This window comes from Vanessa atalanta, chromosome 17 (genome assembly GCF_905147765.1).
Source record: "Vanessa atalanta chromosome 17, ilVanAtal1.2, whole genome shotgun sequence".
Taxonomy (NCBI): Eukaryota; Metazoa; Arthropoda; class Insecta; order Lepidoptera; family Nymphalidae; genus Vanessa; species Vanessa atalanta.
This window is the reverse complement of record NC_061887.1, coordinates 7546988-7565493: the sequence shown is the minus strand read 5'-3', so window position 1 is coordinate 7565493 and position 18506 is coordinate 7546988. Positions and strand designations below refer to the sequence as shown.

At 31.1% G+C, this 18506-nt stretch overlaps 1 protein-coding gene across 3 annotated transcripts in view; it reads right to left on the bottom strand.

Annotated features, from left to right (window-relative positions):
* LOC125070438 (protein dead ringer) overlaps nt 1-18506 on the bottom strand; it is a 113817-nt gene that overhangs the window by 76927 nt on the left and 18384 nt on the right. For 2 of the 3 annotated variants that reach the window (XM_047680315.1, XM_047680317.1), the window contains exon 2: nt 2835-2867. The exons of the other annotated variant lie outside the window; for it this stretch is intronic. In XM_047680315.1, the coding sequence (XP_047536271.1) occupies nt 2835-2867 (33 nt within the window). The remainder of the gene's footprint in view (nt 1-2834; nt 2868-18506) is intronic. 3 annotated transcript variants of the gene reach the window in all.

The following is an 18506-nucleotide window of genomic DNA, read 5'->3' as shown; positions in this document are numbered from 1 at the left end:
ATTATTGTAAATACATGTTAGAATAGTTACCTGCTATGGATGGTGCTTTGATTTGTATAAAACTAGACACATAAAATTACCTGATAGGTAACTGTGGATAAAGACATTATCACTGTGGTCTGTAAATGAAAGAAAACCGGGCAAGTACAATACGATCTCCCGAACTTAGGGTTCCGTAGCACCGCAACAGACACTGATGTAACAAATTTACAATTTTTGTATGTTTTCCTATACTTGTTTTACAAGAAATGAGTTCTTGACAAGATTCATGATTCTAGGTCAACGGGTAGTATAGGTTTATATTATATAGGATTTGATTCTTTGCCAATGTAGGTATGGGAAATGCGACATAAACGGCCATACCTTCTGATTGCGTTAACATACAGGTTTAATATTTTCACAGCTCCAAGGGACCGCAGACCTTAATATTCGGCATTAATTTTAACTTTAAATCTCCACCCGTTCCTGAGAAAACGGTCTTGATGAACAGACAGACAGACATACAACGAACTGATCATCATAAGGGTTCCTTTTTTCCTGTAGAGGTACAGAACCCATCATAACATCATCCAAACGGACAATTAAACCATTACCAATATATATAACTGATGTAGGATGTATGTTTATAGGCAATTAAAATGGCTACTAAATATGTAATATATTTACAATTATCCATGAACATTGTAGTTTATTTCGTAACGCATGAGACAATGGCGTATGCGGTGTATCGTTAAAGGTTACACCGAAGTTTAATTACTGAGGGTTTGTGGTGCTCGTAAACGTTGGACCAGGAAACTAATGCCATAACCGCAGATAGGTCACCTAACGAAACGGATACCACTTTGTAACTGTACCCGACGATAAAATTAACTTATTTGTTTTTTTTTCCTAACCAAGACGAAGGCATCTGGAATTATCTGTAATTTTGTTAATGTTTATATATATATATATATGTATTTTATAAGGTACTTAATAAATCTCTTTTAAATTAAAACAATACAAATTTGGCTTTAAAAAAAGCATTCCACGTTTAATCGAGTTGTTTTAATCAATAAAGATCAACTTTTTTTTTAAAGTAGGTACGTATTGTTTTTTTATATAAAAATATTGTCATAATAAATACCCTTGCCATAAATTTAAATGATGGGTAGCTGGCAATGTTTATAAATCTTCCTTCGCCCAAAGAACGAGCAGAGCTGTTATCAATCACATATCGATGTCGGTCCAGTAGGCATGTATTGTCGCGTATCGACAATCGACATCATTAATTTAATTTGAATATTTCTGACTGATATCGATTTGACATTTGACATGGACAACGAGTGTATTGTTTTAGATTAATATTTTAATACCGCTAAAGACAAGGTTAAAATCATCGTTTGACTTTGTCAGACTACGTAACGTTATCGCCAAGAAACTCGGAGGCGTTTAATTTTTCCGCAGCCGCAGATTTCCTTTTTTGTGAACTAGCCCGATGACAATTGTTTCATTTCCAATTTGTCGTATCGGCTATAAAGTCACTATTACTCAATAAAATAACAAATACTAATTATAATATTATAAATTATACTTAATGGTATTTATAAATTACTGTTTTAATCATTTTTAAAAATCATCTTAGGTAAACCTACCTACTGTTCATTTTAAGTAAATATACCAATTACAAGAAAATAATAAAATTTTTAAGAAAATAAATAAAAAGAAAATGTTTTCATTTATTGATTTTATTTGAATAAGTAATTAGTATCAATACCTACTATTTGTAAAAAAAGGGCTAAGTATGGTAATTCTAAATTGTAGGACAAAATCATTACCAAAGTTATTCAAAAAATACGGGTTATCCAATAATGAGTGTGTTTTACTTCTTTTTAAAAAAAACAACCACAGAGTATATTTTACATTAGCCTTCGAAAAGTCACCCATCAAAACAAACAGGCAAAATCAATATGAACCCTTCCCGATAGCGTTCAAATAACGTCACGTCGATTTAAATAAGGCATAAAAAAACTCGTTTAATATTGACGACAGAGCTTTTTATATAAAAGAACGTGTCATTCGTCTGTTCGTAACGTATCGAAAAAGTCTAAACATTTCACCCATCGAACAAGCAAATTTAATTTTTGTTTTTTATAAGACGAAGAAATGCTATCGTATGTTTATAATTTAAACTGAATTATGATATACTGAATATTATTTTGTGACTAATTAAATGTAAATATTGGCATAAATTTAAAAAAAATAGCTCAAAAAAAGTTTTTATAATGTTACAAGCTATTTTTTTTTTTGTAGACGAAAAAATGCTCATTCTGTACATGTTTATAATTTAAAAAATCAAATGAATATAAAAGTTAATATAACGAATAATTTCGTTGTATATGTACTGGTATAACATGAAACTTATAAAACTTAACTTAAAAATAATCAATAAAGTCGGTTAAAGAACGTAGATAAAGTTGTAGGACGTTCGTAGTATAGTTTGATGGAATCTAACCGATCTGTCAACCATCATTGTATTATGTTAATATATAGGTTTATTCACATCAACCCACGTTTGAATAAATCATAACAATTCCATCGTGAATCTAAATTGTTATTGTGATTTATTTAAGATGTTATCATTAGATTACTGACATGATATTTTTTTACTGAACTTCTGACGTAAGATGTTATTAAAGAAGGGTTAATCTAAAGATAAGTAGGTAAAAATATATATACAACAACAGATGTGAAAGCTAAGCATTTAATAATTATCTAAGTTTATCTTTCTAGCTCATAAAATTCTACATACGAAAAAATAGATTAAAAAAAAAGGTATTTAAAAAAAAATTGCTTACTTCTTTTTTCAAAGTTATTCCGCAATTCCAAATCTGTAACAAAATGATTTATTTTAATTTATTTAATAGTATTAAACAAAATAACATTAAACTCAGTGATGATGTTATAAAAATAAAAAGATACAAATGGTCACACTTTCTTCGTGTTTCCGATTAAAGAGCCGCACCCCGCAGCGCGGGCGCATCTTATTTACAAACAATCGCAGCTTAACTCGCATTCGCCTTTATTAATTTCCTAATACTACCTGAATACTTCAACACAATAAACATATTAACTGTACTCTTTCATTCTATATAAATAAATCCGTGAAAATTAAATGCAGAACAAATATGTTATTAACTGACTTGTTTAAAATCCTTAAGCTCGAAACAATAATATAATATAAATCTCCACAGGTAATAAATTTAATATGAATGTCAATCTCGATATATTTTTACTGGTCTCTCGTAATAATAATATGACCCGTTCGATTACGCCGTCATAATACAGATTATAATATTTTATTCCGACATTCCCAGTATGATATTAAAGAATTACTCATCCAAATCAGATAATACGAAATACGCATCGAACACGATAATTAATGAATAATCTCAGATGGTATGACATGAAAGTAAGATCGTACTTAAAAATACCAAGCTCACATGCTTCGAATTATTGATAAATCAAAGGAGTTCTCGATGAAAGAGGCACTAAATCAAAGGCTTCATATTTTGACGTATAGCGCACGCCTCTCGGTCACACTGTTTCCGCTAGATGGCGCGATAACCACCTGTCAAACGGAGCTGTCATTACCTTATTAATGGCCATCGGTCATCATTTTGATAGTTAACAAAATTGTGTCATTATTAAATTACTAAAATATGTGTCAAATATTCCTTATAAATGTGTACAAATAACTTATAACATATATTTAACGTTTTTTTAAGGATAAGTTAAGATATATTTCAATGAAAGTGAGTAATACTGTAATTAGACATATCAGCGACATAACAGTATTTCAAAGAACAATGGTTCACCCACGCAACGTCTGGCGTGAATCTTACATTTGCAAATTCATTCTAATTTGCATTTACAGATGTAAATATAATTCCGCATCCGAATGCACTCGGAACCGTGTTAAAAACACAGACCAGAACTAACACTTTCGCTATTATCCTTAAAAAAACCTACAAACGAAACCAAAGATTGTCCAAACGAAAAGGTACCAAATAAAATTCGACTTAAATCCAATGGATCAAGGTTGAAAATGATTACGTATTAAGTGACTTTGGCTGTTTTGAATTGTGTGATTTTTTTAAAAGACCACACACGGTCGGCGTCAGCCCCTAGAACAACACCATATCACTTAGTACACTTTACAGGTATATCTAGTAGCGTTAAAGAATCACGTCTTTAATTTGATAGACGCTGTCCTTTAGTCTGTGGTTCATAAAAGAACGCATTCCAAATTTGAAATTTTGTTTATAATAAACATTATGACTGCTTCATCAAGGAGTGATTCTTCAAACATGAATAATGAATTCAAATCGCGTTTAATGAAATGGAGATTTTATTTATCTTTAATTAAGGTCACAAAAGAAATTATATTCAATATTTGTGGTGGACATTAATAAATTATGATCAGTGATTTAATTTAAACTGTTAACAGGTTTAATTGCTATGTGGAGAATTATTTGACATTTGAGGATTGCGTTTTTTTTTTAAAAGCATTATTTTTTTAACAATTTGTAATACTTATTTCGGATAGGTATATTAAGACGGATTAAATTACTTTAAGTATAATACAATGGTGGTCAACGGAAGCTCATAATCATTTCCTCATAATAAAGAATATAGATATCATAATATGTATTTATTTTCAGTTTACTTTTTTCTCTACAAATCCTAGCCAAGAAATTCGTAATATATTAACCAAAACAGGAAATGTCCCAACAAATAAAGATACTTTATAGGTAACTAAAAACAAAAATACTGTGACGAATTAACAGTTTTAACTTTCCACGTGACAGGGCCGAGTTGGCTAAGTGCACATGTGTAACAAACTCAACGTATAAATAAATACTTATTTTATGTACTTTAAATAAGTATTTCATTTATCACATCACAGTTCACTAGATTTAGTTTGAGTGAATTTCGAAAATGTCAGACTTGTGTAACGGAGGTGAACTTTAATTTAATTCATTATACTTTAAGATTAATCTGTATATGAATACGTGAACATCAAAATTTAACGTATTTCGTTAACTTGCTAGGGCTTTTCGCAAGTCCGACTCGGTACAGGCCACTTTTCGCATATTCGTACCACCAAAAGATAATTCCTACCATAGTATTATGTTACGTTTTGAAAGGATGATTGGGCCAGTAACTACAAGTACAAGGGACATAATATTTTAATTCCCAGGATTGACGAATTTCTATTTCACTTACCATCAGGTGACCGATTTGTCTGTTCACCTGTATATGTAATTAAAAAAGTTAGTATGGATGGATTTAAGCTGCATTAATTCGAAAAGTCATAGATTTTTTATACTTAGATACTCAGTCATCTGTCAAAATGTTTTTATTGCACACATGCTTTTGGGGGTGTAAACAAAAACACATAAATAAGAAAATAAAATAATTGGGCATATGTATGGCTCCTGGAACTATTAGTAATATAATAAATCTTACCTCACTCTGACTTTAATTTGACTCGTTTAATTTTTTGTTTATCCGCAACATGATCTTTAAAAAAACACTCCAAAATCCTTGACCAAAAGCTGCTAATAGATTCCCAGCTACACGATATTTATTTAAATGTTCAAATAATTCTACTGTTCGAAAAACACTGGAATGCACTATGGAATAAATAACCTTCAAATCAAATTAATGGAACGAATCAATTATTTATATTAAAATACATATATATATTTCTATAATATGTATATAATGTTTCGTATCCTTATTTGTACATATGTACTTATTTAGTTACATTTAGTTACATAACATATTATTGCAAATAATATGCTACTGTGTGTGAGTAAGGTTCATCTTAGTGGGCTCCGCAAAATTTTACCATTGCCTTCATTGATAAAAAATAAAAATGGTGAATTTTGTTTATATCTACATAATACAGTAAGCATTAAGTTAATATTAACAAAATATTTTAATAAAATCGTAGCAATTTTGAAATATAACATTGAATATCTTTATTAATAAATGGGAGCCTTTTTTGTAACTGATCAACTAAATATATACCTCACATAATACTTATATACAAGAAGTCGCAGATTTTAGGATATAATATTATTATAAAAGTTTCGTGAAAACACTTTGCAGTTTTTTACTCGCTTGTTTAAACTATTGATTAGTGTTCTTGTATAAATAAAAGCAAACAAAAAAAATTTGCATGATAATAAATTATTGGTGTTCAGTTTATCGTTATGAAACCGTAAGGATTTTAGTAACTTTTGGAAGAACCAAAAAAGCTATTAGCCGAAGCTATTAAAAAAAAATACTCAATCTCTCTAGAAAAACAGTGTTCGAGAATTGTGAGCGAGAGTTTCCATGTTTTGTTAGGAGCGACTTTAATAACATTAATTACAAATCCAACAGTGTAAATATAGTAAGTCGAAAAAATTAATTGCAAAAAATACAGATAAAAGGCCAAACTTGGGGAAACTATAATTCTTCAAACGCATATTGCATCTCCAGAATGTAACATAAACACAAGTAAACCCGTATTTTATTAACAGAAATCGCCATATTACATTATTTTTTTTATCAATGAATGCAATGATAAAATTTCGCGGAGCCCAACACAGGAAGAGGCGTGGTCTACAAGCTCCAAGTTAGCGACTTCGACGAATCGCTTGCCACACGTTGCGACGCTTTAAAACATTGATAAACAAGTTATTGATATAATATTAAACGACTATTCGACAAATATTACGTATAATACGAAATTATTTCATGTTTTCGAAATACAATTCTATAAATTTTACACTATCAGAGTAAATATTATGTTCTAATTTCGCAGTCAAAATTTATCAATTTTCATAAATATTTTTGAAATGTCAAGTTACGAATCTACCGTGACAGTTTTATGTGAAGCTAGCATCGTTTTTAAACGTCTTTTTTATCGAGAATAGTTGGTACCACCCACTAATCGACCTGCTGCTGAGTATTAATCTCCTCGATCGCATTTATTATGAGGATATAAGGATCAAATTTAATTCACCGACGGTCACCACGTTCACGATAGTTTTCATCAAGCATGAGATAAATATGATGATGGGCCGAGATGGCGGTGAAGGAAAACATCGTGAGGACACCTGCATGTGTCTAATTTCAACGAAATTCTGCCACATGTGTATTCCGCCAACCCGCATTGGAGCAGCGTGGTGGAATATGCTCCAAACCTTCTCCTCAAAGGGAGAGGAGGCCTTTATCCCAGCAGTGGGACATTTACGGGCTGCTAATGAGATAAATATTAATTAAATACTTAATAAATTGCAGTGTTGCCAGGATTCAAAACAATCTTCTATTAATATCGTCATCAAATAAAGTTACAATGACATAGAGAAATAATTTTCAAGTTTCTATACTGTAGGTAGGTAGTCCTTAATGGTCAAATGGCTACTGTAGTTACGAGACCACACAAGACAAAGTAATTGTGTGACAACTTTTCATTCGAGAGGGCAAACAGAGGGGGCGGAGGATCCGTAACCCGGAGGCCCTCGACGAACCGATATGGGGGGCCTTTTTTATTCGGGTGTTTCTTTAAATGGTACTTTCGATTCGATTGGAATTAGATATTATTTTGTACTTATCTAATATTCATAAAAATGTTTTTTTGTGTATCGTCTACACAATAGATTTAAATAAAAAAAAATGAACCAAGCTGAATTTATTATTAATTTTAGTTATTCATAGCAATGTTTATTTTTTTTTAAACTTACACACATACATACATGTAATCAGAACTAAAATTTATTTGAATACTTATGTATTTTCCAAAATATCTATAAATACATAAACCATTAATCTTATGTCATTATATTTATATTTGAACTTAGGTATATATGTATGTTCATTATTTTATATTAATTTACATAATTATATACGAGCATAACCCTCTGAATTTATACTTTGTGATATTTACAAACACAAGAGGACGTAAGGACCCCACCGGTTGTTGTATCAGCAAGTATAATGCAGCGAAAACTTGAAAGTCATTTTAGGGTTGAATCCAGTAACAGTTATAAATATACATTGGATATAAGCGAATTTTATAATACTTTTTAAAATGAGATTCTATTTTCAAATTTCCTGATATATACAGATGTCAAATCATGATATCATCTAATTCTTAAAAAAATAACTTGAATCATCGCACATTTAATTGAATGATTGAACAAAATGAATGAGTCAAACAACTTTGACTAGTTTATGAGCGTTCCGTTATTCTTGCATGGAGTCGAAACGCTAACTACATCGTTTACTTTAATACTTTGTACTTGATTATTGGAATTCCCAATACATAGACACGATTTGTATGTGATTAGGTATTTCAACATTTTCCCTTATATTTAAGATTTATATCACGTAAGTACATAAATTAATTTTATAAACTATTACAGTTGCTTTCTTTCTTTCATGTTAAATAAAAGTCCTATTTCAGTAACTCTTTGTGTGATGTATATTGATATTTTATGTCTTTATTTAAATTATTATGTATAAATAAATTATTGAATTTATATATAATAAATAAATATTTGTGTAACTAATTCACGTCTCTGTACAAAGACAACGAGGCTAGCGGTACGGAAGACGGTATACAAATTAAACGAAACGTGTTTTTTCAGCCATTTTCAAATTGCATTTTTTTCAGTCTATTACCGCATTTTTTGGAGCAGTCTTAGCCTTACTAATGAAAAGGACATATAGCGCTACATATCTTCGCGTCGTCGAAGTGATGAGTTGGAAGCTTTATAGAGGCGCTTAGAACGAGCTCCCGGCTACTGATCTACACAATGCATGGATCGCTGTCATTGTTATAATATATCTAATTATAATACGTCGGTAATCAAAAGCGATATCGCTTTATATATTTATTGAAACTCTTATTTTCAACACCTTCGACTATTACTAATGCACGAAAGACTACCTATCTATATAAAGAAATTAAGACATACCTAATTTCATGTAGTAGGTACTTTAAGATATACATATGTGTGTGTGTGTATGTGAAAATGTTAGTGTTCGTAGGTATATACCTATTCGTATCTTTATTTTACTTTGTATAAATTAAAAAACGAATCGACTTAATTTTTTAGTGTTATATTTTTTAATTCTACTTAAGAGTATGTCACAAAAGGACTTTATTACTTAAACATACATTACGTACAACAACAAACAACAAATAATAGCATTTCGACTATCAATGCGTCGACCAATCTGAATCGACAATAACAATGTGTAACACACACGACGCAGCACTCACACATGCACAAGAAATAACTAATTAGCATACGCGATAAAAGAGGCCAGTAAACATCCATGATGTATTAAAATCACGTCCCCGTAACAATTAACACAAACGAGCGAACGATCAAATAATAAAAAGTCTCTTTGTCATTACAAACACTCGACTCGTTCGTAGAAACATTAACAATAATAACTTAAACTCGATCGGTTTCAGAACGAAGATGGCGAACCGCAATTCAACATGGCGGCGGTAATTATTTACGATAGCTATATTATTATATTAATTTTGTTAACATTGTTGATAAACTTGAGTATTTAACATAACTATAAAATTTATAGCGTTTTTGTCCGACCATACGTAATTACATACTTATATACAGGTACATTTTCCAACACCCATTATACGTTTAATAAGACTTGAATCTTCAAGTTTTTATTCAATTTATAATATTCTAGTTGTAACAACATGTATTTTATTTAATTCCTTAATATAGTGTAACTAAATTTAATTTTACTGGCAGATAGGTATCCTTCTATTACATGAGTTAATAATGAGTATTATGTCGATTTGTTATATTCCGCACTTGTCAATCAGACGAGTACACCTAATTTGGATGAAACAATGTCATTCGATACGTTAAAAGCGCCAAAGCAATCTAAATGTCTAGTTATTACAAGCACAAATAACTATTCGTATTCAGACATTATTAGGAATTCGAAAACAATTTTCCGTCATAGATATATTCACGCGTTTCAACCTCAAAACTTCATACGCTAACAAAGAGCGAGACGAGCCGCATCACCTCCAACCTCCGATTGAGAAACCCAATTTGAATAACAATCAATAAATTAATGTACGGACGTAATTTATTCATAAGCAGGAGTCTGTGACACACCGACGCGACGAGCGCTGAATCCAAATGTAATTTTATAAGAAACTCGTCTTTTCAACGTTCCATTATGGGCAGAATGTAATACTTTTCTTAACGTATCATCATTATCGGGACACATCACAATGCCCCTTTGAACGAGTGTCGTTTAAGTCGACTAATCTCTCTTTACACGTAAAAACGGACGACACCGAATGAGTTTCTCGTGTTGGAATAATTAGTCTGCAATTGAAAGCGTGCTTTATTTCAAGAGTCCGGACAAAATGGACACGACACGGTTGGGCAACGGTAAAACACTTTCACGAATACAATGATATTTCAAAGGATTGTAATTCCGAAACGGTTGCCTCCCTTTTGTTTGTCGTACGAAGTGGTAATATTTGAATAGTCGTCTGGTAGCGATATAAATAGCCGCTCGTTAATTACCGACTGTAATCACATTTCGCCAAACGCGTTACGACACACATGTCCCATCCCTTCGCTGTTCTAAATTTAAATATTATTTAGGCGGGAGCTCGAGCCACGCTCCCTGTCTCGATAGAATCGAAAATAATTTATGGATCTTTGTCAGAACTCTCGAATAGGTAAGATGTCGCTACGAAGAATCTAAATGAAGAGAACTGCGATATATTCTTGGGGTGTTTTAATTAACAAGTAAACAGTTTCAAGCAGTTTGAAATGAGAATAAATATATACGGATTTATCGAACAGGAACCGGTGAATGGATTTGTAAGTAAATGGTCATCACTGCCTATAATTATTGGCACCTTACCGTACCGTCAATAGACCGGTAATCTTCGAATTTCTGACCTCAATGTTACATCCCTTGTGCTAGTAAACACCGCTTAACATATGCCATAAGTTAGAATATAGATATTCAAAGTAAATATTTATACATATTTTTTTTTATTTAACTGACAAGTGGTAACACCTCCTTCGAGGTGCTTGCATAAAGTTCTACAACCCGTAAAAAGACCCCGTAGTATTAAAAACGCGGTAATATTTCTAAGACATATATTTTTATAATGTTTCTTCGATTGATTTGACTTATAAAATACTAGCTGAACCTGCGGCTTTACCCGCGCGAAATTTATAAAACTTTACATATAGCACACATTCCGTCACCCCTGTTTACGCCCGAGGTTTTAAATGAAATAAAAATATTTTATTCACACTTATCTATGACACTAGAGGGTTTAGGGTTGCATTTTGTTTTTAAATCAGCGTTACTCATATTAACATTCACGGAGCTATTTTTAGAAGTTTTAAAATACAACCACGGTGCTAAAATTAATATGCCACGTACATTTTCGGATCGAATTACTGAGATGTAAATCACATTATATAAAGCAACTCACTAACCATGACAGTGTTAAATCATTTTTGTTCATCTTGTCTAAATTTATGACTTTTATGTCTATCTTCGATATGAAATCAGAATGTCTTTGGGGATGGTCTGTGATATTTCTTAATTTATAGTAACTCAAAAATAGATCTATATATTATATGTAAATATCAATCAATCTACGTCTACGTCAACAATCAAGTAACACTTCTTCCTACTAATAATACCTAAATAATAATTAAAAAAACTAATTATATTGTACACATCTATTAATAGTTAAGTATTTTATATGATATAAGTAGTTGGACAGGCAAATGAGCTTACTTGATGGTAATTGGTTACCCTATACCCTATCACCCTATACAATGGTACTGTAAGAAATATCATCCATTCACTACCTTCGGAACTATGATTTTATGTCTCTCGTGCGTGTAGTTACTCTGATGAGGTCTATATATTTTTGTCAGATATATACATTAGTTTATATAATTATGTCATAGGAGGCTATATAGGTATATATACTCGTAGTATGATGAAATCTTATTAAAAAATGTTTAATACTTTGCTTCAAAAAAGTAAACAAATCTTATGAAACAAAACACGATAATCAAGTGGACAAATTTCGCTTGAAGTATTTCCCTTTCACAGAGCTATCTTCATAATAAACGCAATCTAATAACTATAGGATCCGAGATGGTTATAATCAATATCCCTAAATTAAGCCAGAACCACTGAATTCGCGTGTCGTCACGATCGCCCAGAGCGCGATCCTCGATCCTCCAAACATTTCCAAATCACATCAATTTGACATTATAATATTAGCTGTTATTATATTTAACAATTGCGATTTAATATTTTACCAAGATCAGTTCGTAACGGAAGATAAACTCGATAATTTAAAATAGCAACTATTGTAACTATTCTACAGACACAAGGGCTTAAAACTTACTGCCAATTTTATACGGGTGAAATCAATTGATCAATTTTAAAAACGGTTTCAATTCTGAACGAACAAAGAGTAGGTTACGCTTTCTGTTTTCTGTATTCTGTAAGAAGGAATGTAATGAACGTACGACATTGAATATAATAATTATAAAATTTATAGGATACACGTATCAAAATGGCGTATCACCGTGGGGTGGGGTACGAAATGAACTCTAACAGAATCCCACTGATATACAAGAGATACGATAGAGCATAAGGGTCCTCTATTTCCGCATTCCAAAAATCCGATGTGGCCGGAGAGAGTTCAGACACAGGACCAAAAAGTTTAAGTAATTTCCTAGGCACAGGAGTATTAACACTGCTATCTTCCGAACTGCGGAATCCTACTATTATTTAACCCGACAATCCTATGCTAAATAGCCCGATCTATAGAACTGTGAACCCAAGAACTCAGGCGCTACTAGGGCCTAGAATACAAAACTAACGAGGCAATCGAATTAAATTTACATGGATATGTTGTATACAATATCATGGTTAGTGTGATAAATTGTAAATAATATATTTAGATTAGCCTCAGGGAAACAGAAGCTGTGGTAGCGGCAAATTGATGCCTGTCAGTTTCACCACAATTAGAATCTCGAATGGCGATTGAGTCCGATTTGACGATCGTGAGAATCGATTATTGTAATTATGCGATCAATGCCTCAAGCGATTTTCGATGCATCGAGTAAAATATTAAAATTATTTGAATGCACTTATTTTTGTCCTGGAATTAAATTAATTTTACTTCTAAAATGTCTTGTATTGTAAAGTAACGAAAAATAAGCGTAGAATTATCCAACTGCTGGGCTAAGGCCCATCTCCTTTTGATGCATTTCAACTTATTACTTTACGCCCGCAATTAATTATAAACGCAAAATAAGCATATTAAAATAAACTGTGTTTATTTCGGACTTAAACCCAAAATTTTCGATTAAGATTCGCGTGCACTCACCACCAAACATATTATAGTCATCAATAAATAAAACGACCAATCAAAGTCCACAAATTTACAATCTGTATTGTTATAAGCGTTATTAGTACAAACGTACGAAACAATGTAATAAAGCTATTATAGATCGTGTACACAAACAAGACGCTGTTTTAATTTGATTGCACCAATTATTGCTTACAGTTGCAAGATTCCTCGCGGGAAAAACAACTGTCAATCACGACAGGTCTGAGATATCGCACGATTACGTCTATATACACAGATACCTTAACACGCTATGCTAGTTCATAGATAGTCAAACTTTGAGGAACTCATCCCAAAATCATACTTGGAATTTCATTAGTATTTACTTTAAATATAAGATAAATAAGTATAGCTAACTCACGCAAGATATCATGGGAACATTGGAAAAATGTTGAGAACCGTTGCCTTAGACCGCATTCAATGTTCCACGTAAACGATGTTGATTCCCAGAATAATGATCAGTATCGCGGACCTAATGATACGTTGTGAATTATACCTCTACAAATATAAACCTAGACTAAATAAAATAGAAGTGACACGTTTCGAATACGAGTAGAAAATGTGTTACGATTATCACTTTGTTTTAACTTAGATACTTAGTAAGCTAAGCTAAGCATAAAAACCAGTTGACAGCATCAATTAACTAATTGTTATTTGACACTGGCAACACTGCGTACTGATTTATTAATTAAGAAAATAAGTATTGAAAATAAAAATGTTATAGAAAATGAAGTGTAAAATGATATATAAAAAATAATATAGTACATCTATAATGACCGTAGTCTCCACTAAAAATAAGCTACCGTTTAATGGGACACGATTTGATATGAATTATTATAATTATAGACTTCTTTGACTAGCTGTGACTCGAATGAGAGGCGTATCGTTCGCACACGCCATTCACATTTCTTAATATAAAATGATTTTAGTTTGTACTGAAACAAAATATTTTCTAATAACTTTTAATATAAAATTTAGATATCTTGATAGGAAGGATAAGAAGTGCTCATAATAATGCACACTCCAAATTCGAATGTTTTGTGTAACCTACGTTTTTCCTAGTATAGACTATTTGATTAAAAACTGCATAATTATTACTACTGTACTGAGTAAGTTCTGAAATTAAATAAAAAAAAATAACCTATTTGTTAATATAATAGACATTTAAAATAATTCGCAATAAAATATGGTCCAAATGACGTTTACATAACGCTTTTTTTTTATTTAAATATTCATCAGTTTGGATTGCCATATTAAAAAATTAAAAATAATATAGAATCCTTACAGAATCGTAGCAATAATATTTAAAAAGCGAGTATAATCTTGTCCACTCAAATGACCGTTCACACAGATTACATTACGTGTATATTTTCACTATTTCAATAACACGCATATTAATTAAGCAGACTATTTCCCGCGTTTAGCGTTCGTATCGCTGCAGAGCTGTGATATTTCCTGCGTAATATAAAATTACATTACCTGGTTGCTGTAATGAGAGGATATCGGGCGGGTCGTGTTATAAGTAGTCTTAATATTTATAATGAACGACAACGACACCTTGGATTCGCAATTAGTGACAGCTTGGCCTCGTTACCGTAAGGGGCTCGCCCGACACCTTGCGCGCCGTCTTCGCTCGCGCGGACTAAACTGTGTGCACCTCAAAGGTTAGCCCCGCTGCAAACACGACTTTGTGAGATCCTACTTAGAACGGAAATCTGTCTGGAGCGAGTATTTTTGGTGGTGCTATGGAAGACGATGATTAAGACGGTCTAACTTCGAGAGATGACTTATCCTGGATTTGACAATTACTTACCATTCAGTTTACAATTTATTAAATGTTACCCCTGGGCCTAAAGAAATTTACGTTAACCTTTAAAAAAAAAATGATCTTGGTCCACGTTACCAATGAGTGTACCAACGAGGCAGGCCTCGAGGCTGTATCCATACTAGTCTTAGTCCTTTCACAATGACGGATAGACAAAAAAATGACATCATATTTTTTAAAGTATTTATCTAATTTATGCTGTGTCAAAACTATATAGTAAATGTTTGTTGGAATAGTGATGGAAGAACTTTTTCGTTTTGGTAATAATCAATAGTCCCTTCGTGTATTTGGTGAAAAAATAAGTAGGTATGTATAAGTAGGTATATACTCGTATATGTCTAAGTATTTATATACCTAATTAAAACTTTTATCACGTGTCAGATTTATGAGATATTCAGTAAAATATAGAAAAGTAATGCTGATGTATAACCCGATTTAAGTAAAATACATTTTCTTTTAAAGCATTTATTATAAAAAATCTACAACAAAGAATTGGTTGCATCTTAATACAATCGAGTCTTCACAACTTTAAAATAATGAAGCCGAGATGTTCTTAGAAGTAATCTCTAACTAAAATGCAAAGACAAAAAAGCACAAATACATTGAAACAAATTCGTACTCTCTCTATTTATATCATTAGACATAAAAAAAATAATGATGGAATGATTAATCTTGAGAAATACGGCGCCACTTCACTTATAGTGCACAATAACCGACTACTTAGAAGTCAGCGCCATTCAAACTTCAGTGAATATCTCAATGCGAGATATTATGCGCTTAATTAATTATATTTAATGTAGCCGCAGCCTTTGTTCAATGAGACAACTATTATTTTATAAAAGAATTAATTTATCATCTTTATTGTATTGCGGCAGTCGTTTACACGGTAACGTTTTATTATTTTAAGCTGTATGCGCAACGGTTTTCGTTTTATTTTATTTCATATTAATTTAAAAAAAAACACGTCGATATGAATGTAGATGTAGGTGTGGTTGAATTGATAAGTTAATTTGCGTCAAATGCAAAAAAAAATATCTCAAACACGATGCACCCTAATGGGATCAAGAAATTTTACTAGCGAAGCGCCCAAATGTTTATTTAAAGATTTATAAATTTAAGTTGTTTTTTAAAGTACATATAAAGTAATATGATAAAGTTTAAGAGAAAGAACCATGAACTGCGCGTGCGCCGGTAGCGGTTGCGTGTTTGCATACATTTTTTTAAACTTTACTAATTTATACGACGTTAGTACAATCGTGTGGTATCATACAATAAAATTTACTGTCTCAGGTTGAAATATATCTCGCGTTGTCATTGTAAAAAAATATATTAATTTCTTATTTAAAAAAAAAATTGATAAAAACATGTTACATAAAGATACAAAACTCCATAATATAAACTTTTACCTTTACTCAACTTACACTCTTTAGAAAAAAGTTGTTTTCAATTACTCTTAAGAGATAAATGTTTGCAACACAATTGAATCACTTTTTTATTAAAAATTTGGCAAAAAAAGTTTAAATTGCCTTAACAAAGATAAATGAGCAACGGTACTCGACCCAACGATGACCACTGTCAAACAAAAATACCGATATATACAGTGACTCGATTCGTTTTGATATTTGTGGAGATCAATTTATTTATAAAATTAGATTTAAAATTAAATTTAATAGTCAAATTATAATTAATTTTTATATTGTTTCTTTAACCTGGCGTATTTTATTTAGATTTCAAGCAAAATTTTGGTCGAAAATGAATATGCATTCTTATCAATAAAGATATAAATATAAATACCATATTATAATCGTATTACATACATATACATATATTTGGACTCTAACGACAAATTGTTTTACGATGTAATTGTATAAAAAGTACAGTATACGACTAAATCGCAATACAAATATGTATCAAGATGAGTCGAATGCAGTAAAAACGAAAGTGTCAAAAAGGAAATACCCAGATACCTTCCGAGAAGTTTCATTATTAAATCTAAATATTTCACTTTTATTGTTTTATTATCATTGAATAATTTATTTTTAAAATGTATTCAGGCATAACAGTTATCTAATTTATAAAAAAATACATATAATAGTAATAACAACGATCACAAAAAAATAGTTTAATAATTAAGTAAAAATTCAAAAGTGCTTCTCAAATTATCACAAAAGTATGTAATTATGTACTTATTGTTAGTATTGTCATCATATAAGTAACATTTATTATACATCAGTATAGATATAAAATTAGCGCAATATTTTTTTTATAATTTACTACATAGGTATTTACTGTTTATCACATACTTTGAGTCCAAGTGTATTTTTTTAAATAATAGGCTATGTAGGTACTTTTAAGAGGTTCACACTGTTTCCTAATTCATAATTGTCGAAACCTGTAATTTAATCATAAATGCCATTATCTTTTGTTCTTTTTTATGTTACGTGAATTGAACCGTTATGTCAAAAGAACAGATAATAATATTAAAAAAAAAACCCAAAAGTAAGAAAAGTTTATCGTTGTAAGAAGTTTTTTTTTATTTGTTTGAAGTATATTATCTTCAATAATACATATTATAATTCTACGATATAGTGTTTACTTATTTTAATATGAAACTTGAAAGATGTTAAAATCGGTTATATTATATCGGTCGGCATTTATGATGTGTGTGTCAACAAAACGCCGACATAGTTTGCCGACATCACTCAAATCTTCTCGGGTGTGCTAGTTGTCGGTAAACACATCGACATAATTGAAATTATTTGTCAAGTATTGTGCAATGACGTTGGATTATTGCAATACAGAACTGGCTGAGACCACTTGTGGGTATGTAATGGATTACCAAAGAACATATCTTTATTCATGTACTCAATCAATAAGTAAGTATGTGCTTAGTATTCATTAATTATACCTATATCACTGTGTAAGTGCTCAAGCCGCATAAGAGCAGCGTGGTGAGGAAAGCTTCAAACCTTGTCCTAAAACGGGGTAGGAGGTCTTTGCCCAGCACGTTGTTATGATGTTAATATACTATAACTTTACTTTTACTTTAGGTAAGTATATAATAATCGCATAAAACTTCATAATATCAGTAGACTTATTATGTTATCAATTTTATGACTTCCAAAAACCCTACCACCAAGTAAACTATTTATTGAGGAAGGTTATTATTATAACAAGGTA